General features: G+C 40.9%; 1 protein-coding gene across 3 annotated transcripts in view; it reads right to left on the reverse strand.

Annotated features, from left to right (window-relative positions):
- Window positions 1–412: 412 nt before the first annotated feature.
- The window catches only part of C13H16orf70 (chromosome 13 C16orf70 homolog), a 34831-nt gene continuing 10021 nt past the window's right edge, over window positions 413–25222 (reverse strand). The window contains exons 5-20 of one of the 3 annotated variants that reach the window (XM_032701136.1): window positions 21273–21316; window positions 20927–21006; window positions 16399–16493; window positions 13816–13913; window positions 12103–12215; window positions 11168–11301; window positions 10496–10579; window positions 9725–9807; window positions 8946–8989; window positions 6967–7010; window positions 5558–5616; window positions 4002–4074; window positions 3474–3559; window positions 3095–3353; window positions 1317–1463; window positions 413–741 (exon numbers count right to left, since the gene is read on the reverse strand). In XM_032701136.1, coding sequence (XP_032557027.1) covers window positions 3284–3353; window positions 3474–3559; window positions 4002–4074; window positions 5558–5616; window positions 6967–7010; window positions 8946–8989; window positions 9725–9807; window positions 10496–10579; window positions 11168–11301; window positions 12103–12215; window positions 13816–13913; window positions 16399–16493; window positions 20927–21006; window positions 21273–21316 — 1107 coding nt within the window. In that variant the 3' untranslated portion in view covers window positions 413–741; window positions 1317–1463; window positions 3095–3283. Of the gene's footprint in view, window positions 742–1316; window positions 1464–1572; window positions 1769–3094; window positions 3560–4001; window positions 4075–5557; window positions 5617–6966; window positions 7011–8945; window positions 8990–9724; window positions 9808–10495; window positions 10580–11167; window positions 11302–12102; window positions 12216–13815; window positions 13914–16398; window positions 16494–20926; window positions 21007–21272; window positions 21317–25222 lie in introns of those variants that run through there. The other 2 variants (XM_032701135.1, XM_032701137.1) reach the window with 2 other exon arrangements.

Below are 25222 nucleotides of genomic sequence, written 5' to 3' on the forward strand. Positions count from 1 at the left end.
CGAGCTGCCTTGTGCCAGCCCCTCCTCCTTGGCACACTGCCTTCCTCACCTTCTCCCCAGAGTTCCTCTGTTCCCTATTCCTTGTTCTCTTCTTTCTGGTACTTCAAAACCACCATCAGTCCCCTCCACCCATTCCTAAACTTTTCATGCCAGCAAGTCCTTAACTGCTCCTCAGCAGCTTCCCTAATGCTTTAGCATAGGAAGAGCTTGGCTTGGTTCAGTCCAAAGAGGAGCAAACATCTCAGAGGAGTGAGCTGGGAACAGCTGCATTCACAAGGGAAGGGTGAGGAGACCCAGAGGAGCTGCTCCAATCTCCCTGGGTGCTCCTTCAGATCTGCCTCTCCCCAGAGTCAGAGGCTTTGTGCTCAGCCCAGCAGCAGCAGCCAGGAGGCAAAGCTGCCTTTAATTTTTTTCTGTGCAGAGAAATTTTCAGTATGAAGGGACTGACCTAGAGCAGAATCTGGGTTGTCAGGAGAGCACTGCTAATTACCTGCACTGTTTTAGTCACTTGGACACACCAGAGCATTACAAGTGAAGATGGGAGTCCCAGCAGTTGTTACACATCTTTGGTGCTGTCCTGCCCTAAGGCTCAGGGTGCACACTACAGCAGCAGGCCTGACCTCACTCTTCTGAAGAATTTCAACTGAATATGCTTGAGAGAAGGATCCTGGCAGCATCTGCATAGCCATTAGTCAAATATTCCCATCAAGGATTTATCTCCTCTTGCAGCTTTTGTGGAGCCTTCATTAGAAAAGGATTAATTAAAATTAATTGAAGTTAGCATCAGGATTGCTGTCATATTTTAGCAACAAGAATAAACACGCACACCATCTCAACTCAGAGATCACAAAATCTTGCAGGAGCACCCTGAGCCAAGCACTAAGCAAGGTCATTTTACATTCCAGCACCCAGGGATGTGCGAGGAGGGCCAAGTGCTCTACCCTGCATTCCACAGCCAGTGTGGAGGGATGGAAACAGGAGTCCCACAGGAGTCCCATTCCTTATACCTTGTGTTGACTGGGAGCCACTGCAGGGCCTGCAGACTCCCCGTGCTCTCCTGAAGCACCTCAGGGCAGGAGAACGTCAGTGAGCTGGGAACAGCTGCATTCACAAAGGACGTCATGTCCCTGACAGTATGGGAATTCCCATTTGCTGCTGTCACTGCAGGCATTCATTCCCTCCCTCCCTCCCTCCCTCCCACTGGGCAACATTCACACTCCTGGAAACTCCATCCATTCCCCATGATCCCAACAGGGACAGGAGCAGAACAACTGCCCTTGTGAGCACAGGGCAGAACCCACCAAAGTCACACCGACCTTCCACACCTCAGGGCCAACACTTACAAAACACTTTAACATATCTACCAGGAAACAGAGTGCAAGTTGTTCGTTACTGTTTCTTTGGAGAACACACTGAATTGGCTATAAAGGAGGAACACTAGTCAGGTACTTCAAATATGATCTCTGAAAGACAGTAAAATAAAAAGAACTATTCGATAAGAAAAAAAAAAAGCAAGAACATCCATGATTTTATTACAAAAACACCCAGCAACTGTATTTAACACAAAAACAGTAACTGAGAGTCTCTTTTTATTTTTCTTTCAGTGTACATGCTCATTATTATTCCATTTAATTTACAGAAGGGCTATGTAAAATGAAATTAAAATTAGAGAGGAAACAAAAAGGAAGGTTGAGGCATAGAATTTTCTTAGCAAGCAACGATCACGGGAGACAGCACAGATTGAACAGGGATTCAACAGGAGTGACACCTAGGGATAAAGGTAAACAGTAACTTTTTCCTTATCCATTAGATTTTCCATGGGGCTTTTTTGTTTGTTTTAGCAAAACAGTTTAGAGTATCACAGTATACAGGAAGACTAAATGGCAAAGAACATCTCACACACACACACATTTATCCCTGCTACTGGTCCAGGATCCAAAACTTCAGTTAACATTCGATTTCCTATCTCTCATTCATTGATAAACTATACAGGATTACACTGTACATGGAGTTAAAATTACAAAAATGTCATATTTACAAAAATCTGTACACACATAGTAAAACTCACAAAATTGTCATCTATGTATCACAAGTTGCGACACCAAAATATTAAAAATGGGATAAAATTATACATTTCTCTTGTCCATTTTTAAAAAGGGTTCATTGTTTCAAAGACAGACCATCTATTTCTCCCAAATAAGACTGGTAAGAGAACTAGAAACCTAAAGTATCCTCCTGGGATAAAATGTCGCGAGCAGCATCTCCCAACTAGAAAGAAGCCTCTATCCTGTCTGCTGGGGTGGGGTGTGCAGTTAGCATATATGTACAGAATGGTGGAACTACAACAAGGATGTCTTTGGCTAAACCTTTGGCATAAATTAAAATCATACATCAGAAGTTACAGAAAAGGTTTTCCTGGTGATGGCAGAACTCGGGGATTTCTGTCTGAGATACCATTATATACAGTTCCTCTTTCTCCAAGGAAACAGAGTAGGAATAAAGGATTTTGCAACAGAGGCAAATGAGGCAACATTATTTCTTTGTGAAATTTTTCACTACTATGAAAAATCGTATCAAATCTTTTCACTAAAACATAATTCAATCATAGAAATAACTTCTTCCAGAATTATTTTTTTTTTTTGAAACTGCGTATGAAAAAAATTAGTAAACCAGCCATGAAAGAAAAAAATTGTATCAGCATATCAAGTACATATTAGTGCAGGAAGGTGGATAAATCTGATCCACTGTATAAATAAGCTTTATGCGCAGTGTACATTAAATAACCATCACACCCCACTCACACCCAGTACACAGATGCTCCTCAGTGAAGATAAACATTTATCAAGTAATTAAAGTGTATGTAGTGCAAATGTTACAACCAAGTATTATGCACATGCTACTTGCTTGGTTTAAAGTTACACAAAGATGTGGTGCCTGAAATCATGGACATATATACATCCTTGTCACACTTGGTACAATGTCCTAAGCCACAGAAATACCGAGGTGTTTATATCTATATATATATACACACACGTTTTTCTTAAAATGTGACCACCACATCAATACAGTAACACAAACAGACTAAAATCAATACCTGCTTCCAGATGCTCCAAGGCTCAGAAAGTTTGTGCTTCTAACTCTTGCAGTCATTATGTGCCCCTCTTCCATTTCCCCCTTCTGCCAGCTGAGAAGGAGGGACAGTCTCTTCAGGTCTGTGCTGCATAGGATGAGGGCAACGGAGAGGAATAAACGACGGCACAGGCACCTAAGCTGCTTTCCTCCATCAACAGTTCCATGCCCCATGATGAAGGGTTGAGAGAATTCCCTCTCCACACCGCTCCTGGGTGGGAAGGCTTTTGAAAAAAAAAAAATAAATCATAACGTGCTTTCCATATTCTAAGTGGCAGCAAATCAAGGCACGCTGTACTAATTGTGTAGCATTGAGATTAGCTGGCTCTGCAGGGGAGGCTCACTGGGGAAGGTCCGACGTCCTCAGCTGGCTGCTGGGCCGTGTGGGGCCGTACAGGGTGACAGAGGCTATGTGATTATTCTGCATCACCTGCAAAGGCACAGCAGGACAAGGGCAAGTTAAAAGCACTGGTACACACAGAAACCCAGAAGGGTGAAAACGGTGGATATGGAACTGATCCGCCCGAAAAAAGAAATCCCAACGCCAGAAAGCAAGCGCTTGGCTGGTTCCAAAAACAGTGTCTGGATTTCTGTGACACATCTAAACACCAGCATGCTCCACCACTGCTCAGAGCCATGGACATGTACCTCCTGCTGGCACGAGTTCCAGGTGACAAAGTTCCAGCTTTAACACGCAAATGTACAACCTCAGAGAAGAGCTTGGAAAGTGCCTCTTTCTGCCAATAGGCACTAAAAATATGGCCACTCCCAAGCACTGGCTTTTATCACAATGGGGAGCAAGAGACCACCCATAATAACAGCAAACTCTTCACTCTCCCCTGCTTAGACAAAAATAAAGGTTTTTTCCTAACCTCAAAGATCATTCGTTGCAGTCCAAAGCAAAACGTTGACCCGAACGGGTTAGTGTTGTTCGGAGATGATGACCTGGACAGGAAAGAAGAATTTAAAAATGGATGTGTGAGGATCAGAAACCCCTCGGGGAAGAGTAACTGCTCAGTCATGTAAGGTAAATTACAGCATCCTTATCATGGCTTTCATCAAGAGAAAGTAAATCTACATTATCCCACTGCTAGACTCCAAGTGAGCCAGAGGACAGCTCTGCTTGATGGCAGAGTCATTATTAATACTCAGGGAGAAAGTAATCAAAAAGCTACTAGTGACCTCTACAGGAAAACTCTCTTGCACTTCACTTGAACAGGAAGAACCCTAAAAATAAAGAGATACACAGGAAGAGAGAAGCACCATGTAACTTATTACACATATTTGTTGTGCAAGATCCTTCCCTTAATGTCTCAGCCCCTACCATAGGTATTTACCATATATAGTCTATTATTTATATTTACTATATACTGTCTATTAATCCATGGGTTTGAGCATGTAAAAAAAGATTACCTTGTAAGATGTTGAAACAGAATAAACCAAGTTTTACTAAACAGTATTTTTCAAGATCTATGGATCACTTGCCTTTCAGCTACTTCTGACATTTTTGTATCACATATTGACAGTGGCAGACTTCTGTTGACTGCAATGACTTTTAGATTACAGCCAAAAAAAACCCTAGAAAATATTTACCTTTTGTCCTTTCTTGTAAACTGGTCAGTTTTTCAAACTGCATTCTGGGCCATTTGAGATGTGCTCAGTAAAGCACCCTCTGGTTGAACTACTCTACAGCACAGATGGAAAAACTAGAAGGGCTCTGTGTCATCACTATTTCACCTCAGCTTTACTTCACTGACATGGCTTCTGCTCTAATCATCTCACTGGTATAAGACAGGAGTAAAGGGGAACAAAGAGCACAGTGATTAAGGGGAAAAAAAATAAATCAAAATCATGTGAAAGTCAGATGAAAATACATTGTTTGGTTTATTTGAAACTGCTGCAGGATTTCCACAGTACCCATTGCTTACACTTGTCCTGAGACAAAAATCATGGTTTCACATCATAAAATGATAACTCTGCAAACAGAAATGCCCATTTAACCCATATCCAGCTCAATTCAGAGCAAATTTAAGGACTGTTGTATTTTCAGGCAGCCTAAAATAACTGTGGGACAACCATGGTATCATATATACTAGCATATACATATATACTGTGCTGTACAATATAGTGTTGAAATGCCTAGAAAAAGTGAAAAAACTCTGCACTATTTACTACTTATAAAGAGAGAGACTGTTTTATATGCTGCTTAGCTCTTCTCTGGATTTAACAGTTCAAAGGAATTTTGGTGCTTTCATGCAGCATGGCAGTTTATTTCCTCTGAGAGCTATCTGGTCTTGTTAGTGGCCAAAACCACCTGAATCTTTAACCAGCAAAGCAGTGCAGAAGTAACTAATGCAATAAACACTATTCCTCATCCTCTGTTATCAGTTCAATCCCTGCTAAGCAAAATAAAGAGAGAGATTTTTACCTGTGAAGTACCACTGGCTTCTCTACAGGGTGCCCCAGTAGATCCTGAATACTGTCCCACTGTAAATACATCAAGAACTTTGTGTTAAAATGAGGCACAGCAAAACTCTTCTTTTTTATCTAGGAAGAGTGTTAAGTACATTTGTTTGTGACATGCTCATTTCCCAAATATCCTCAAGGGTTGTTTTTACAGAAGTATTTTGTGACTGGAGCCATATTCAGTAATGGAGCTATCCATTACTAAGGCTAGGAATTTCTCTCGGGGTATTTCTCATTATTGTCTAAAAATAGCCTGGAATTAGAATTATTATTATAAAAAATTCTATGGGTCTTATAGGTAAAATGTAGCTGGAAAGTCTTGTAGCATTTCAGGAGCACCTCAGAGAACAGAGCAGATGTGGGGAACTTCAACAAAATATCCTCTTACACACCTTTATAGAAGGGAAAAATACCACTGTTACTACCTCTCCCAAAAGTCTTTCCTTGATTTAAGCAACAAGACTGAGGAAGAAAGCTGCACTACTTAGTAACTGGGAATGCCCAACAGTTTTCCTCACTCTAACCAGAATCTGAGAAGCTGCAGTTTCACGCACAGGATTGAAATAAGTCAAAGCACTTTGAAGGGTCTAAGTGATCAAACCAAAAAGCACAGAATGGCAGCTTCCTGGTTGCTGGCTCCAAATTTTCTTCCCAGTATGGGACCCAAAATTCACCAAGGAAAGCCTTCGTTTGGCACCCCAGGAGCCAAGAGAGCAACACTGACCTTGGCTGAACGTTAACTGCAGAGACATTGCTGGGGACAGTTTCTGAGAAGCTTTTCAACTTAATGTAGCTCTCAAATATGCAGCAGCAAGTGTCCAGCTGGGAGTTTCCTTCAGGTGGAAAGGCTAAACAGTCTCCAAGGAGTCTGCTGTCACCAGGAGGTGTCACACTGACAGTGACATCTTTGTCACTGCCTGAGGAACATCCCATTGCTGGCACCCTTCAGAAGAAAGTGGAAGGGACTGGACTGTCTTGTTAAACTCTACATGTCCTCAAGAGCTCTCTTTAGTAGAACAGCTCTGAAAATTTTGTTTAGAGACATGTCTTCCAGCTAACATTCCACCACCACTGCTGTCATTTCCCCGACCACTTACTCTACTGTTCTCTTTCCACCTGCAGCTATGTTAAAATGCAAGCCATGCCACAATGCAGTCATTTGCTTTACCTGAAGAGTGCAATGTCTTCAATCCTGACACACCAAAGTATTTAAATCACAAAACATACTCTCACTTCTGGCCTTCAACTATTCCATTTTAAAACAACATGATACCACTGCTATAATTTCTTAAGAGTGTATTGTAAATTTGACATAGATTATTTACATGGCTTAAGAAAATAAGGAAAACACTCAGTTCTGCACAGGCTTACCTTGCTGTATGTTGTACATGTTTCTGTCTGTGAGTCAGCACTATCTGTTGAAGAGAAACAAAAAAGCCTTTATAGCTTGTGCTTGAAAAGTCCCCTATATATTCCTTTATTTTGAGATGTTAGCTCAGGTAGGAGGAGACATAAATCTGTTCATATACAAATTTACTAGCATTTACCAGCAAACAGAATTGTCAGTAACACTGATTAAATGCCAGTTAAGGTGATGAAACAAACCTGCCTATTTCCAGCAAGTTCCCAGTTCTAAGATTATAGATGTGTATGCTGTAACTCCCAGGGAAGAACAGCACTGTAAAATAAACTCCATCTCTCTGCACCAAGTTAACAGGCCTAGAACAGCCACTTGCAGAGATAACATGAAGAGTCACTCATTAGGTCCAAAACACTCCACTGCACTTAGAAAGGATGCCAGCTAAGACTGGCATTTTGAGACCCAGGAGCTGGCAGGCCTGAAATCAGCTGAAACACCCTCTTTCCAAAGAAGGATGGCAGAGAGCTTGGGAATTGCAGTCTGCCTAGTAGAGAAAGGTGCAGGTAAGGACAGCATTGCATTTACACTTACAGCCTTAAAAAGAAACTGTTTGCTGGTGGTTTCAAGCACTTTCATACATATATTTGAGTACTCTAAATACTGAAAGCACGTTCCCATGCACTAAACAAGTTGAACATAGCTTTTGATCAAGTTAAAGACCATTTGCTCCTCTTATTTTCCACCTGCTAAATAAACATGCTCTCTGTGTGAGTTCAGTGTCTGTGCAACTTGAACTCTGGTTCTCAATTTATCATCTGGTGTTGAACTACAAAAGGGAGTTAATATAACTGCATCAGGCACTGCCACCAGAGGGAAGAAGTTGGGCTTCTCAAAAAGGTTATAACATCTGTTTACAACTTGTTACATGTCCTGAACATAAGCTAGAGACCAGAAAGGCAAGTTAAAAATGCCAAACAAAAAACCAGACACATTCAGAAGAAATTCATGATGCTACTTGAGGTGAAAGAAATTATTCAGAAATGAATGCTTTGAAGTACTGCAAAATAACCTAAGGCAAAATAATTTAAAAAGTGAGAATTTTCATTCTTATTCTCTTAGCTGAAGTACAAATCAACTTTCATATAAAGCTTGTATACACAGCCATTGTTTTTTCAGGTTTTTAATCCTCCATATGCTCAAACTGCTGTGACAGCCACAGGAGAGCTACACTTCACACAGGAAAGTGCTTTCAGTGAAAACCAGCCGGAACAAAGAAGCATCCCTGGCCAAAAACCTAGCCAGCATGTGGTATTCCCAGGATAATCAACATCCACACCTTCCCAGGACACGTTTATTCCTACATTAAAGGAGTCAACTTCAATCACTATAATCTTCAAACAGGGTTCCCCTGCTTTGTTGAGATGAGTTACATGCACAGAGCTGGGGACATCTTTTGCCAAATCAGCACTACTGATTACATATGTATTTTTTCAAGCAGAGATTTTCAGGTGAACAACAACAGCTATATTTTGTTTACAGCACACAGAGCCAACGTATTCTGGATGTTTATTCTCATTCCCAGCTAAACCAGTTTATATTAAATATCACAAATAAGCCTTTAAAGAGCAAGCCAGCACTAGATCGATGGACTGGACAGATGAGCCCAGACTAACACTGCCTTACAGATTTTGAGCCTCCAGGTACAAGGCAGTTGATTTTAGCTGAGGGGCAGCATTACAGAAAATTAGTGATGTTGCAGCAAATATTTGTGTGCTCCAAATAAGTAAACAAGGTAGTGTAAGTAAAAATCAGAGAACTGTTAACTTGCTCTGAAGTATCTTTTCCACTGAAATAGAAACCTAGTCCCAAAATTTCTCCTCTGCCTCAATGACCATAGCATCCTCTGGCAAGGAAAGACACACTGGAAATGAGAAGTGATCCTCCCTCCCCTGGGAGCATTTTGAGGCAGGACAGCAGGGGAAACACTCACCTCGCTTAATGACGAGGGGAATCTTGAATTCACAGCGATGGTAACTAGAAAGTGCAAATGGTAAAGCTGTTAGAAAACAGAGGAGCCAATGGAAACTGCACAGCCACGGACTCCTGGCTCTTAATAACCTGCTTTGTGAAGAGTCACATGAATAACAAAATGGAAGTGAGAATCTGTGACAGTAGATTAAGCTCTCAGATGTTCTACATCAAAAAACGCAGCAGCCTCGCAATGTCCTAACACAATTTTCTAGAGGACACAAGAAGTCCTTCAGCACAAATTACTCTGCTGTTACACAGAGTGGATGGAGAGATATTTAGCTTAGAAGCAGCACTATAGATTTCTCTGTCACTAACTGCTTTAATCAGATATCAAATCACTTATTCTTTGACTCATATTCCTCCTCTAAAGAGTTTAGATTTAAAAAGTATTGAAAGCATCTTCAGAAGCATGAGAGAATTTTTTTTAATCACTAACTGACCAGTAAATGGATACTCCTGCTAATATGAAGTTTGCCTCTAGCAAGAGTGAGCACATTATAGCTGGACCAAGAGCTACCTGACCTCATTCACTGCTTTAAGACATACTTGACAAAGGCATTGAAAAGTAAGAAGAAAATATTAATAAAAAATGTTACTAATGATGTCTGAAACCTCCACAGGTTACCAGATACACCAAAGACACTTGGGAAAAAACACTGGAATTCTAAAAAGGGAACATAAGATTTCCCTTTCAGATGTTTTAACGTACTCTTTAAGAGGCCAGTTCTGCACACTCACATGTTAAAGTTGTAATGACCAGGATAATTTGTATGCAGGACAAATTTCTTCACCTTGTGAGTGTTTGCATCAAAGAGAATATCCTGTTGAAGACAAAAGAAGGTAGGTGAAGCAATTTGGATAAAGATGGCTTCCCCCAAACTAACCTGAGATTAGTTATAATAGTACCAGTATAGAGTAATATATATCTATATACTGGAACTGAATGGAACTATTCAGTTCCACTGAAAATAAAACTATTTGTAAATTCAAATAAACACACATCTCCTCCAGCACTCAATCACAACTGCAGCTTCAGTTGCTAATGCTGGCAAGTTTTCTAAGGAGGTCTTGTTTTTCTGCATATTATTTACAGGAACACAGACTAAAGCAAAACAGCTGTAAGGAGGGACATGAAGATTGAACCACATCCCACAGCTCAGCAAACTTTCACACATGATGTTATGGCAAACCTGCCTCAGCACTGTGGGATAAGGCCATGGATCTCAAAGAAGAACTAGTATACTTATGCATCAGGCACTGTAGAAAAAGGAGAAAGCTTAAGAGGATGCAAAAGTGCACAGAGCCCTCCATCCACTGGTGGAGATAAAACATGACTGATGAAATTTGTGTTAGAGAAAAGTCAGTGTAGCTTTTCATAAAGACATTCCTAAGGCAGCAATCAAGAGTTTTGGAGTCTCTCATTTCCCACAGCCTTTAGCCTCTTGAGAGGATTGCTGTGTAACTAAATCAAAACTTCATACGAATTGTTTAGGGAAACTCCCCACTCACCACTCCAAGTGTGAAATAATTGAAGAAGTAGTCATTGCACTTCGATGGGACCTGCTTATGGGGCGAGGGCGAATGGATCTTCATCTGCAAAACCACATTTTTCAGATATATTCAATAACACTCAGAGATGAATGTCATTAACAACATCACTACATTTAAACAAACTGCCACAGCGTCATTTGAAGCCCTTGTTCAAATATGTAAGATACTGTGCCTGCAGGTGACCATCACCTGCTTGCAGCAGCACAGTGACACATCAGCTTACTCAGTTATCTGAATTAAAAGGTTTGCTTACATGCTGCTGTGTAAAAACATTAGCAAAGGATCAAAGTATATGCTGAGGTTACTGTACATAAACTATAAGTGAAGAAATAGGCAGCACACACTTGCTAAGGTACATTTGGATTCAAAAGTGCTCCCACTTGTATCAATTCTTAAACCAGTTAAAATGATGAAATTAGATGTTTTTTAAAAAAAATTTAAACAGACTGGTACCAATTCAGCTTAAGAAAAAGCTTTTTAAAACCTATTATATATTGGTTCATCCTGGTCTATTGTGTCAAGTGAAGCACTTGTAATTTGTGCTACATGGCAGTTAATCTTCAAAACACAAGCCCTGTGATGACTGAGACACCACTGAACAAAGTGCTGTGCCTGAACCAATTCCCTCACCTTGTCCTCGGACTTGTAGAAGACTTTGTGTGGCGAGCCCAAGGTGCTGAGCACGTCCTGGCACGAGTCGCCGAAGTACACGCAGCGCTCGAATACCCGCATCTTGGCGTCGGCTAAAACACCTGGGCCACAGCCTGGGGATAGAAACAGCTCACACTGCATCCCTCCTCATCACAGAGCACATCAGGAAAGCAACACCCAAAGGGTGGCATTCCTCTGTTTATCACAAACCAAAGAGCTGCATTCCTCAAACAACAGTGCCAAACTAATGTAACGTGCACTCCACAACAGCTTCGACATTCCTATCACACATGTGCTGACTGCTGGATGGTTCCCCATTTTAACCTCCAATTTCAGTCATACTACCTTCACTTGCTTGCCTTTCACATGGACAGGACTTGGTTTTCTAGCTGGTCTCAGTTTGATCAGATTAGCACTAAATTATTTCTATCTCTAAAATATTCTACTTTAGCAGCTAGAGATGTATCTCCAGCTAAAAAAGTCAATCCCATAAAGTGAAATTCTGTATCCATATTAACTGTATCACAAAACATTCTTTATTCAAGATTCCCATAACTTAGTAAATCAATAGCAAGTATGTCCCTGCACAACATTAAAACCACAGATCTGTTTTATTCTACACACACATCTGGAGACAAATTCAAGTTCTGCAAACAGACTTTAAGGAGCTGGAACATCTGAGCACAGGACTACAGTTCTGTGATTTCTCCAGGGCCAGGAAAATGTGGCAGCAGGCAGATTCAACTTCACAAGGTTTTTACTGGTTTTGTTTCCAGTAGTTCAAAATAAGGTAGATAGAACACTTTGAAATCACCTACAGAATCATGAGAGATAACCTAGGCTTAATTTATCCAGGTTTACCCCTCCTTTCCTGAGGAAAGCAGCCAGTTCAATGTTGTGGGTGCCCCCAATACCTGCAGTGAGGAGGCGAAGCCGTAAACCTGAGGGTCCAGTTCCATCTCGCAGAACATCCACGTTCTCAGCATACACATTGCCAAGGAAACAGCTGAGAGGCATCAGGGGAGCCCTGAAACCAACCACACAAAATGGGCACAACACTCACTTCAGCTGCAAATTATCCATTAACAAGCTGGTGCCAGTTCACTGGAACAGAGCACGTTAATTCTGATAAAGCTGCATTTAACTGAGACTAAAGATGAAAAGTTATATTGAACAGAAGGATCAGAAAGTCTGGGGAAAAAAGAAGAGGAACGAGACAGCACTCCAATGCAGGAGCTTTACCATTAATGAAACAAACAGCAAGTTTCAAAGCCATGATGCTCTCACTGCTCTTGGGAAGGTAATTCATAGCCCAGAACACGAAATCAGGTTGTACAGCTACACCAAATGCAATTGTGCTGCTTACTGGGAAAGTTCTCAATTTAATTCAACGACAATATTATTTTAGAAAACAGTAACAGCCCCAAGTAAGATATTTTCAATGGAAAGGCTGGTTTTTTGTGTATTAGTTTGCACATGCTCCTTAAAATTCACTGTTCTTATGTGAATTCCTCCTCCAGGTGAATGACTTGAGCTACAAGTCTGGCTTTGAGCTCCCTCACACACACACAGCAGAGCCCCATGTGACAATCAGTGCTTTCACTAAAGCCCACCACGTCACAGATGGGTACAGACAACAGCATTTTTCTGAAGTGCACTTATTTCTAATTAGGAAACAATATGCACAAACAAGGTTCCCCTCCTGAGCAGTAATCCCAGGATGTGTTTCTCTCCTGGCATTAAAACAACTGTCTCTGCAAAAACTACCACCTTATCACTTTGGATATTTATAAGCTGAAAGGAAGAATTTACAAAAGTGCCTTCAATTTTTCCTTGAGTAAGGAAACAATGTTTTTAGAAAGAGCAAAACACCAGACGTTGTACAATAAGTCACTGCTTAAGAAAAAGACAGAATACAATACCACAGAAAACATTAACCACAGTAAAATAAACTACTCTCAGTATTTAGGCATGAAGATGAGTTTTCTCAGAATCCTAGAATGGTTTGGGTTGGAAGGGACCCCAAAGTTCCAACCCTCTGCTATGGGCAGGGACACTTTCCACTAGGCCATGTTGCTCAAATCCCCACCCAGGCTGGCCTTGAAGACAGTAAGCTCAGACAGGTACCTGCAAATGCACTGAATATATGCACATGGCATATTTTATTATTTTTGTATAGCAAGAGAGTTTAAGACCCTTGTAGGACCCTGACATGACATATATAGTACCAATACACCACAGCTGACTGACTGCCTGCACCAAGTTTGATTTGCTTAGGGAGAGGTCATTAACAAAACAAAAAACTAGACTAAAAATAGCCTAACCACATGTCTTACTTGATTCATTATGTTTTCTACTTTATTTAATTAATTCATTTTCAGGCCAACTGAACTTGCCTACTACAGCTGAACTGAGCTGATTTTACAGCAACATAAATCAAATCAACATTTGATTATAAGGTCTGAGGACAACACCTACAGAAATCTGAAAGAGGCTGTTATCTAAAGGCATCCTGCACATTACCAAATTCATAAAAGACCCAAACTGAGCTAAAAAAATGCACGATTATGTTTAGCAATTGCAAAACACTAAATAATGATGAAAAGAGCAGGAGCAGCTGTACATACTTGGTGTCCTGCAGACTGTTCCCGCTGTAGATGTACATGCGCTTCACAGTCGCACCATGTGGGATTTGCAGAGAGGCCAGACCATGGGCAAAGTTAGGCTGTGGAAACACAAAACCACTCTTGTTACCCAGCACTTCAGCTCAAAGGCAGAAATCACGTGACAAATACAGTATATGCTTACCAGTTCAAATAAGTCTCTGGCCAAGGACAAGGGAGGGAAAACAACAAAAAACCCCAACCTTCCAGATGGTGTTTCTTTACATTACACCAGCCCTGGATTCCCAAGCTGGGGTGAAATGCTCACTAGGTTTATCCATCAAAAGATGGCATTAGTCTGACAATCAGCCATAGTGTGTACTGAGCATTTCAGTTTTTCTTGTTTGATCACTGGCAGCCAGCACGATCAAGGTGTTTGTACTGACACTGTATCTGAGGTCTAAGAAGTCATCTGTCTGAATGGTAAACTTTTTTTTTTTCCTCTCCCTCTGCATTAATTTCAGCCTTTTAACATTTTCACTGGTTTGCAAAATGCCTTTATCTGATGAACAGAAACTCATTCATTAAATAGATTTTCTGCTCTCCTTATCACTGCATTCTCACACATATTGTGTTGACAGGGATTTTCAGTGCTCTCAGCAAACAGAAAGCGTGCTAAGGAAGTCAGGTTGACTCTTACCACACTAGAAGAATGAATTTCTTTCAGCTCTGAAGATGACAGGACCTTCTTCAAGACTGACAATATACTTTGCTGTCACCAGACAGAAAAAACCCTAACTTTGTCACAAAAACAAGATGCACAATACGCAAACTATTACCTGGTTTACTCTAGCAGGACATCACATAAGGGTAAACACAAAAAATTCTTCTTAGGAAAAAAGACTAACCTAGAGCAATGCCTTTCACTGCTGTAGGTATCTGGAAGGGAACCCTCCACTACTCAGCTGATCTAGAGATGCCCTGATTTCAGTTCTCTTCCCGAATTTGCCTAGAACATGAACAGTGTTAGCTTTCTAAAGCAGTCAGACTTTAGATTACTTTTTAACATACTTGTGTCTTAGCAACAGAGCCACAGAAGTGCCTGGTCCTTATTTCTTAATAGAAACAGTGTGAGTAGGTTTTCATGTTCTCACAACTTGTTACCACCTATACAAAAAACCCCAAAGTCTTCTTCAGAGTTTGTTCACTTCCATAAGCAGAGCTCACACTGCTTTGTGAGTAGTTCAGCATTCCCATATGATCGTCCCTGAACTTGATAGATTTTGACATATTCAAATTTAAATTCATTCTGCAGTCTTTCCTAATGTTCCTCCCTAAAAAGCTCCACAAATAATCATCTTCCCTGTGGACTGTTTCATACCACTATTTTCTAAACAATCCTACTTCTACCTATTTATATTCCTGGGAAGACTTTGGCCTTTCACTCTGTGTGAACATTTTATAACCTCACTAGACCAACTGAATGAAAGACTTGGAGAATGCAAAATTATTTTCTCACTGTTCTAGCAGTTTTATTTAAATATCTTTTACTTTTAGGTAGTCCTGCAAGGAGCAAGGAGTTGAACTCAATGATCCCTACAGGTCCTTTCCAACTTGAGATGTTTTATTGTCTTTTCAAATCTCTGGTATAACAATTGACTTTTTCAGTAGCTTGGCCATTTCATTCATCAACACCCTGGGAACTCTTGCAAGAAAAGCAACTACTCTTTGTTGGGATATGCTTTTTGTTTGGCTTAGTTGGTTTCTATTTACTGACCAATATTTATGAAACCCAACTGACCTTCACTGCTGCTAAATAATAACTTCCCCTGGTTACTCCCTGTTTTCTCACATGCCAACCACAACCACTAAAGTACTAGGCTGTGACATAAAACATGTGTTGTCATGCTGGTTATTTCTCCCCCTTTGTTTTGGCTCTTTAGATGTTCCTTTATTTTTAACTGATAGGCCCAGATTATACAACTCATTTTCACACAAAACAAGTTATACGTACATATACCACAGAGGACCTGATCTTGTTTCTACTTTAGACAGTGATTGCTAAAAATTTCAGAGAACACAGTAGTATGTTCGATTATTCAGTAACTCATCCAAACATTTGGTGAATATGCAAACAGGCATTACAAATAAAGCTCATTCATTTGGCTTGCTAAAAGCACTCGTACTGAAGGACACTTCAGATGAAAGTGCATTTTATGAACCCTATCCTACTTTAGTTGCATAATCACTTTGATGAGATTCAAAAATATCTGATAAAAGAACAGCCTCCCAGTAGATGGCTTAATATTTATGTATTTGCATAGACAGCACTCGTATTTTTAGAAGACTCCTTTCAACAACAGAATTGCTGGTCCCAGTTCATGATGCAAGCACAACCTCTGAGCACACGCCTTCTGCTAACAGGAAGGAGGTTTTTAACTCTGAAATGGTGACATAGCATGAATAAGAGCACAACTGAGGAGTCAAACTCCTTTCAAATTACTGGTTTCTTTTGCTTGCAAAAGGCAGTGAGACACACTGTAGGTGATACTTTGCAAGCACCACAGAGGCAAAAAGACCATCCACTGACTAAGAATGATTGCTGACCTCGTACTTCGGAGTTTCAGTCCAGGAGTCTAACTGAAAAGAAAACGACAGTCCTCTGAAATTGAGGTGAAAGAGCTGCTCAGCTGAGTTATACACTAAAAGGGAAAAGAAAGGAAAAGCAAGAGTTACCAAAATAATCTAAGAACTCTCCAGTTCACATGTAACAGCTCCTTCATCACCTCAATGAATTTGCAACACCTCAAAATACAGGAGGGACACAATTACACAGGACAATCATAGTTTTGCATTTAATTTGTTGCAGTAAAAACACAGCAATAAGAGAAACCATGGATTCATTACAGTTGCCTCCACAAGCCTGCAGGCACTAACCTATCCCTAACGATACAATTACACAGTAGGACACAATCAATTATACCTTAATATCTCTAAAGTAAACAGCCATCATTAGCACAAAACAGTTCTGTCCATTGTTATGTAAAACATTGTACAACATTAACCAGGAAGTCTTTCAGACAGATGTGCACAGAACACTGATAAATTCCCTATTTCACCCCACCGGGCAGCTCACCCTGTGACCTGCACTTGCACCCCTCCTCCGGAGAGGAGCTCCCGTGCCCAGACCAGCTCAGTGCCCTCCCGGGTTAGAGCACAAGGAGGAAGTGCTTCAGACACACAGTCCAGAGCCGTTTACCAGGATAATTACAAATAACATGCCCAGAACCAGCAGCTGCCCAGTCAGCTCCCCCAGAGAGCACCAATAAAGCAGAGCATGCTCGGGTTCCCAGCAGTCAGCACATCACGAGATGTCCTCATTCACTGCAATCGGTTGCACAACATCAGCTATAAACAACAATAAATGTCATCGCAGGACTTGGACTCCAACAAGACATACTGTTTTCTGAGACTGTGGAAAGATTAAAAAATAATCCCAGAAGACTGGGAGCTTGGGAACTGTTTTGGGATTGGTGCTACGAACTTCAACGTGTGCCCGGTAGCCGCCAGGGGAACAGAGTGTTTTTGTAACACACAGGAGCTGACAGCTTGAAAACACCAGAGGCTAAAAACAATAAAGGAACCCTCTAACAAGAGAAGTTGCTTTCTTCCACTATACCAAAGGAAATTGGTTCAATAGTCTCTTTTTTCCTTACAATTTTATATTTAAGATGACATAGCACAGAGATAAAATGCATATAAATAAGTATTTAATTCCCTCCCTCCCAAAGCATCTTTCAAATGTTCAACTTGAGAGACATATTACAAGGTATCTGGACAATGCCAGGCCACCCAGGATAGAAAAATAATAGTTGAGCAATAACCATTAAGCTTTCAAAAGTCATCATTTGCCTTTCTAGCAGAATGTGCTGGTTAAGAGTCTTTTCCATGCTTGTCAGTCGAAGGAAAACGTGTGGGGAGAGGGAAATGTTTTGATCGGCAGGAAAATTACACAAATCTCTCTCATGTGATAAATTATGATACATCTTTTCCAAAGCCCACAGCCAGCTGGAGAACTGTTTTTCCCCTAGTCATGCCAAGTGTGATATCTGATTATACAAATCCCATCGGTTCCCATCCCCATGTTTGTTGGGCTTAAAGGGCAAGGAATGCTTTTATTCTTGGGAAGCTCTCTCATATCTCCCTCAAAACCATAGGTCACAACCATGTGACTGAATAAGGTAAAGATTTTTTTTTAACAATTTCTCTTTTTTCTTATTTATTTACTAATCACACAGGGTACCTGCAGAATAACTCCATCCAAAATTGCTGACAGAAGCAGACAACTGCTTCTCTGCTGCTGCACTCTGGGTGGGGAAGGGGGGAGTTTGCCTTCCAGGAAGGCAGCAGAGTGGGAGCAGCTGGGAAATGTTTCTGCAGAGCAGGAGGGGACAAAGCCACCAACACCAGTAAGGCTGCAGAACAGACACAGTTCCAGTGAAAGGAGAGGAAGATCCAGAAGTCAAGTCTTACTGGTATCAAGCACAAGACTCTGCTGGCACCTCAGGGGAGTCTGGGCAGACCAAGAGTGACAGAGCCAGAAGACAGGAACCCCCTCCCCATCCTTGCAAGGCCTCTGGGGTAGGAGGGAAGGATGGGCTTTTTATTCTCCCTGATCCACCCTGAATGGCACCCTGGCAAACAGCCACACCCATCAGGGTTCAGGACAGGATGTGATTTCAACAGAACCACTGGCAAAGGCAAGCACTTCCCAGCAGGAGGGCAGGTCAGAGAATCATGGAAACGTGGGATAAAAATCTTGGCTTTCATGAAGGTGCTGACCAACAAAGTGGTCATATTTCAATGAGCCCCATGACAAAGGTAGTGCAATGTTTTAAACTAACACCAGCCAAAAAGTAATGAAGCTGGTTACAGTTTTTTCTGACTCTTCTCTTTTAAAACCACTGATCTGGCAAAACCAAACCTGCTCATTGAAGGCTGGTTTCAACACAAAACTGTTGCTAACATTTTGAAATACATTTTGAAACTATCACTGCATCCTGTTGCAGGAAAGTTCTGTTGCAACCACCTTGGTTTTAAGTGAAAGACATTTTGTCTGAAATTCTAGCGGAGGTGAACATAGAGATAAACAACAAAATACTTTCAAAGTGCTTCCATTGGAGTTCTGGAGGAGTGTTAGTACAGAGAAGAAAAGGGATGGTTATGTTCCTTTCATTCATCAAAACTAGCACATTAAGAGGAAAGTTTCTCCTCCCACCCCAGCCCCAATTTTTGTGGGACGTGAACACACCATTACCATCCACCCCACAGTCTGAAAACTATTCCGGGTTCTTTTTTGCCTTTTCTGTTTTGGAAAACACAAATAAAGTTATCAAAGACTTGTGTTGTATAATATAGTTCAAGCTGTTTATGACAGGCAGCCTGACATGAACATTTACTTCTGCTAAGTAGGCTGTTAATGGAAGAAGTATCTTTCCAAGGAGGAAGCTGAATAAGCAAATGCACCAGTGAAATGGTAACAGAGGCCAACATTTTAATAAACAAATTTTCATATCTACATGTCCTTAGATGAAAAGACATTATGAAAAACTATCATCAGATGAAGCAAGCATGCAAGTTTTCATAATTAAACATGACAGGTGCACAAGTTCTGCAAATTCAGCACAAAGACATGTGGTGCCAGACTATGTTTTTAAGTGCTTGCGTACGATTTCAGGCAGTAATAAGACAACAAGCTATTACTACCATAAGCAATGCTTATAGTTGGGTCTGTATTTTCATAGATCACAGTATCACAATTTTGGAAGTGCTTCACCTCTAAATATTTGCAAATAAACCATGACCAAATAACAAGTAAAAATTATAAGCTGTGCAGGACATGGAACCACTTTTACTCTTCCTAAATTCTACAGTCTCTTGTACATACTATTCCCATAACAGATCTAACCATAGATCTCAATTTCTGCCCAAGAGGAAATGTTAAGGTCATGACCAAAGTTTAAAAGGCTAATTCTGATCCTTGGAGTATTATGGCTAGAAATCCTCCAAGCTTCATTTATCTCAATCTGATATTCCTCCACTACTGCAGGCTTTTCTGCAATGATGCTGCTTTAGCCACATGACCCTCCACAGTTAATAAATCCTGTTCTGTAATGTGCAAGAGACTCTGCAGAGAACAAAGCCTGGATATGCAAGTGCCATCCATCACAAAGAACACTCGCCTGCTTGGGATCAGCCTGACTACTGCAAATGGACTGGCTTAAGCTAAAAATAGGAATGAGGCTCTAAAAACAGTATCTTGCCTATATGGAGTTAATGTTCTCTCTTGTTGTGCCATGGGGCTCCATTTCTTGAAGGTTCCTGGGTAATTATGAATGTCCTCTTCAAAGTTTCACCACTGCCTTATTCTCATCACCCAACAAACCCCTCCAATACACTCTCTATTTTCATATATAAACAAGGAGCTTAAAGACAGTCTTTTTCCTGCTCCAGAGATGGTGACCAGCCAAGCAGCAGTGCAGGAGTGAGGCAGGTTCAGCCAGGTTAAACAAACCTGTCCTGGTGCTGCTCCTGCTGCACGTAGGCTGCCTTCACACCCCCAGTGCTCCCAGTAACAGCAGGGAGGCACAGAGATGGAAACCAGTTCACAGAGGCTCAGCTCAGACCCTGCCCCAGCACAGAGCCTGAGCACACAGCCCTGGCTGAGTGTGCACAGAGATCAGCTCAGTGTCTGTATGTTCATGGCATACACAGTCCCTAAGGACACTGGAGAGCTGACCATGCATAACAATGTGTAAAAACAACAGCATCACCAACAGAGCTCACAGTTTGCTGGCACTGGCAGCTCCAAACAGATCTTGAATGATATCTGAATACACCATTCTGTGCCAGTGACTCTCTGCCTCACCATTTCACTGTAAAACAAGTCACAACTGAACTTACAGTACATCTGACATGATCTTCCAGCTGTGAGAATACAGCCATTCTGGAACACAGCTTCAGATCACCTGACAACAGAACTGCCTACACATTGCTCTAGGCAGACAGACAGGAAAGGTTTCCTAGAAAGAAGTCTGTCAGTCTAGGTGTGCTTCTCAGGAATATTTTGGCTTACCTCCTGGATGTGTTGCTCCAAATGACTGATCAATTTGTTCTATGGTTGGAGCAATTGCCTGAGAGTTAAAATGGACACCACTGAAAGAGGAAACAAAATTAATCTGAACAGATGCTACAAACATTTATGCATGGCAATACCACATTTAAATTGTAAGAAGCCGTCAAGACTGAAGAGAAGAGTAAAATGCTAATTTGACCAAGTGCTATGTTCAAGGAAGGATAATTATGTAAACTCCTTTATGAGAGGTATTTTGCTTTTCTAAAAAGAATAACTGAAAAAATGAATTCAGAATTTTAAAAATTGAGCCTAACCAAGAAATCATGAAAGGTCTTAAATCACTTACCAATATTTTAACTTCACCTTAGTCAAGTCATAAACTTCAATCACCTGAAACACAGGAAACAGAAACATTATCATACTTCACACATTTGCAAATCATTACAGAGGCAAATTCTTGTCAAAAGGCAAGAGTAGCCAATGCTGCTCACTGCCCTCACAGAACTGTGCCAGGATAAATCACACTGTCAGCAATGGAACCACGAAAACCAACTCAGCAGCTGCACATGTGACCCAAGGACTGCACAGTCTGGGCTCAGCAGAGAACCTCCCCGGCCCAGGGACCCCAGCACTGCCTGCAGGAAGCAGGGTTTGCACTGACACATCAGCAGCCTGACTTCTACTAAATCCACTCTTAACCGAATTCAAAGGAAGGCAGTAGCAAAGATCAGCTAATTAGGGCATCCTCTAATGAGTGTCAAAGAGCAGGCCATCCTGGGGCTGCCCTGAAGGATGCCTGTGCAGGACACCAAGTCCCAGCACTGACTGCACTGCCATAACCTTCCAGCTCCTGCTGAGGTAAAACGTGTACCCGGCGAGACCAAGCAGCAGGATCCCATTTCAGTCCTACAGAAAAAGACATCTTGCAATCTCACCAAGCATTGCAGAAGACAATCAGAAGAGCAGCCCACAAAGAATCAGAGCAAGCCAACATACCTAGTTCTGATATTTGTTTATTAAATGTTTTAGACCTTACTGAATACTCCAAGGTAGAGATCCTTTGTTCTGAATACAACATCGCAAACACGCCCCTGACACTGATTTCATATGATTTTTCTGTGACTGTTACTGGATTTTGAGGCTACCCTGGGCTTTAAGCAGATCATTTTTGGCAGCTAACCATGGACAAATGCAAGCTTCTTCCACCCTACGTGCGTGTTCCCGTGTCAGCAGGAAAAGAAAACATGTACAGCACATCATAACTGCTGTAAAGAAAAAGTAAAGCACTTTTTATTGTTTTGTATAATCCTCCAACAAATCATTAGCAGATTTAGAGAGGACTCACTTTCCAGCTAAAAAATAAAGCAGTATTTCCCAGAGAGCTTGCTACCAAATGTGGTTTTAAAGCCTAAAAATATCACCAGCTAAGGAGGAAGTCTTGGTTTTGGGAAATGCCCAGCAAATAACCCTAAATAAAACAACTTGCCATGTTTAAACCACTCTATCTATATATATTTAGAAAAAAAAAAAAATCAACATTTAAAGGCATTTCAGAATATAATCAACAAGTAGAGCACAAAGCAAGTAACAAATTAACATTCTCGCAAAACCAACCTCAAAGAGAAAATAAATTTTTCTTCTTAATAAAATACACTTGGAATTATGCTTCTTGGGAAAACCTGGTTATCTAGTATTTTAATTCAAATGCAGTTTGACATGTCCAGGTTTCCTTTACTGCAAAGGCTGTTAAAAAACAAAGGCTACTTTTACAAAAAGCTAGGAATGATTTTACATTTTTTAGTGACCTTGCACAACTTGTACCCCCCCAAAATGTTTCTGAAAATAGAGAGAACCAGCCCCACCCCAGGTCTAGCCTGGAGCCACCACTGCAGGGCACGGGGCACTCCCCTCAAGTTCTGCTCAAACAGATGCAGTGGGGGGAGACAAAACGAGGAGCTGAACCACAGGAGCAGTGCAGGAGGAACAGCACGTTGCACAAACGAGGTTCCCCACAGAAGAAACACCCTGAGAGCAGCCAACAACAGGCACCAGTTTGCCTTCCGTCCCCTTCCCATGGCTCAGAATGATCTATTCATGTCCACGTATTTTTTTACCAACAGCAGAGGAAGAAACAAGCACAACTTTGCAAAAATTAATGGCAGTCAAAGGATCTCACAAAGTCATGAAAGACATATATTGAAGAACTGGTCATAGCACTAAAAAAGGTTTTCTTTTCTAAGTTATAGAAACTACACTGACAAAAGGATTAATGTGATTCTATGTGCAGAGAACAAAAACTGAGAAGACCAAGGACTATTCAGTGATGGGTTTACTACACAGCCAGAAGGCAGTTGGTTTAAATGAATAAAACCTGACATTTCCTCTCACTCACTGTATTGACAATCACTACTAAGACTCGAAAATGTTCAGGTGTCACTGACCAGCAGGAACAGATCAACACTGTGCAATCGAACTCTTTTTCCATCCCAGAGGGAGTACATGTGAGACCCTGATGCTAAAATTCATAGCAATGTTTTCAGAACCTGGTCCTGGATCTACCAATTCACATCAGCCCACATTAGTGACAATTCCTGCATGCTTTGGCTCAGAGACCATGCACAAGCTATTCCCCACTCCCTGGAAAAGGAAGGAAGCTTCTGAGGAATACTGCTATGACTTTATTCCTGCACCATCTTCCTTGGAACTATCAATACTTTCCATTTTAGCAGCCTGTATTTCAATCTCTTTTTCACAGTCAAATCTAATAGCAACTGTGTATTAAAAGCCAACACACAAAGGAGGAAAAAAAAGGCCTCCTGATTTTTCCAGTTTTGCTGCTGCTGAGCAACACTGAAAGCAGTCACACCATCTTAAAACCAGGCATTACTTACCCTACACCTACACTATCCTTTAACAAGTCCTGTGGCTCACTGCTGAACTGATCCCACTGGATTTCTTCTATAATGTTTTCTGAGCACTCTTACAAGTACAGGTTTTCATAGCACTGTATGCATTTACACAACTTGACTTTTCATAGTTCAAACAAACAAGAGGTATCACTAGGCCACTGAACCATAACATACCAGAAGAGACTGGTTTTCCTGTATTTTTTATTTTTGAAACAAACCTAAAAATACATACCAGAAGAATTTGCGTTTTATATTTTTAGTTTGAAACAAATTTTAAAACATTATGGAGAAAGGCATGGAAAGCTCTTGCTTAGTTTCAGCACTGAGTGCTGAAATGATAAAATCAGACCCTCAAAAACTGGAGATGAAGAGACAAGGCATACACTAGTTACAGCATTTCAAAGACACTACAGGATTGTAACATTCCCAAAAAAATCAGTAAGCAAGTCATGCACTTGAAATGATTATTCCAGTTCTGAGTTCAGTCTCCTTCAGAATTAAATATAATTGGAAAGATTATCAGTGTAAGCTACACCTGCTGTATGACAAAGAATTTTCAAGATATTCTCCTTAAAATTGTAAATTCACATACACAATCTGAATAAAGTTGATAAAAATAAAAATACCAAATGACTTCATTACTACCAAATGACTTCATGAACAGAAACTACCATAAGGCAATTACAAACAGAAACTGGAAAAAGAGGTGCTCAGTTGTCCCCCAGCTGAGCTCAATTTGAACCAAAAATTGTTCCTCATAACCTGTATTTTTCTAGTTAATGTAAAAGAACTTTTGAAAAATATAAGCACACCCTGGTGTTACAGGTTATTCTTAGAGAAGTACTTCCAACAACTAATCTGTGTTGCTATTCAATCGTTTAATATACACAAAGTAGACAAAGAGCTCAAGTTTCAGCTGATAGCACTCTGACAGTAAGGTTGGGAAAAAAGCACTAGGCTGAACTTTGGAGAGAAGTGTTTTTCTGCTGGTTTTATTTCAGACCTGAGTGAGCAAAGAGCACAAGACTTCAACTGCCACTCTTCCAAACCCTGGAAGTAAGGATGTGAGCAACATACTCCAGACTTACCTACAGGACAAGCATTCCATTTTTTACCATCACGTTTTACCCCACACTTCTGCTTTCAAATGTTAGAGCAGTTGGAGCAGCTCACTCGCACCCAATTAGCAAATCAACACCTAAGCACTTCAGTCACAACAACATTTGCAAGCACCGCGGGAGAACCACAGTGACAACTGTCCTGCTGAAAGGACCACCCTGAACAACTGAGAAGTTACATCCAGATATTTTAAATGCTTCAGTTAAGAGCTTTTCAAAATTTTGAACTAATCTCTTCCTATCTCTACAGTCTCACAATTGCCCATTTT

Source organism: Chiroxiphia lanceolata, chromosome 13, assembly GCF_009829145.1.
Source record: "Chiroxiphia lanceolata isolate bChiLan1 chromosome 13, bChiLan1.pri, whole genome shotgun sequence".
NCBI classification, from domain to species: Eukaryota; Metazoa; Chordata; class Aves; order Passeriformes; family Pipridae; genus Chiroxiphia; species Chiroxiphia lanceolata.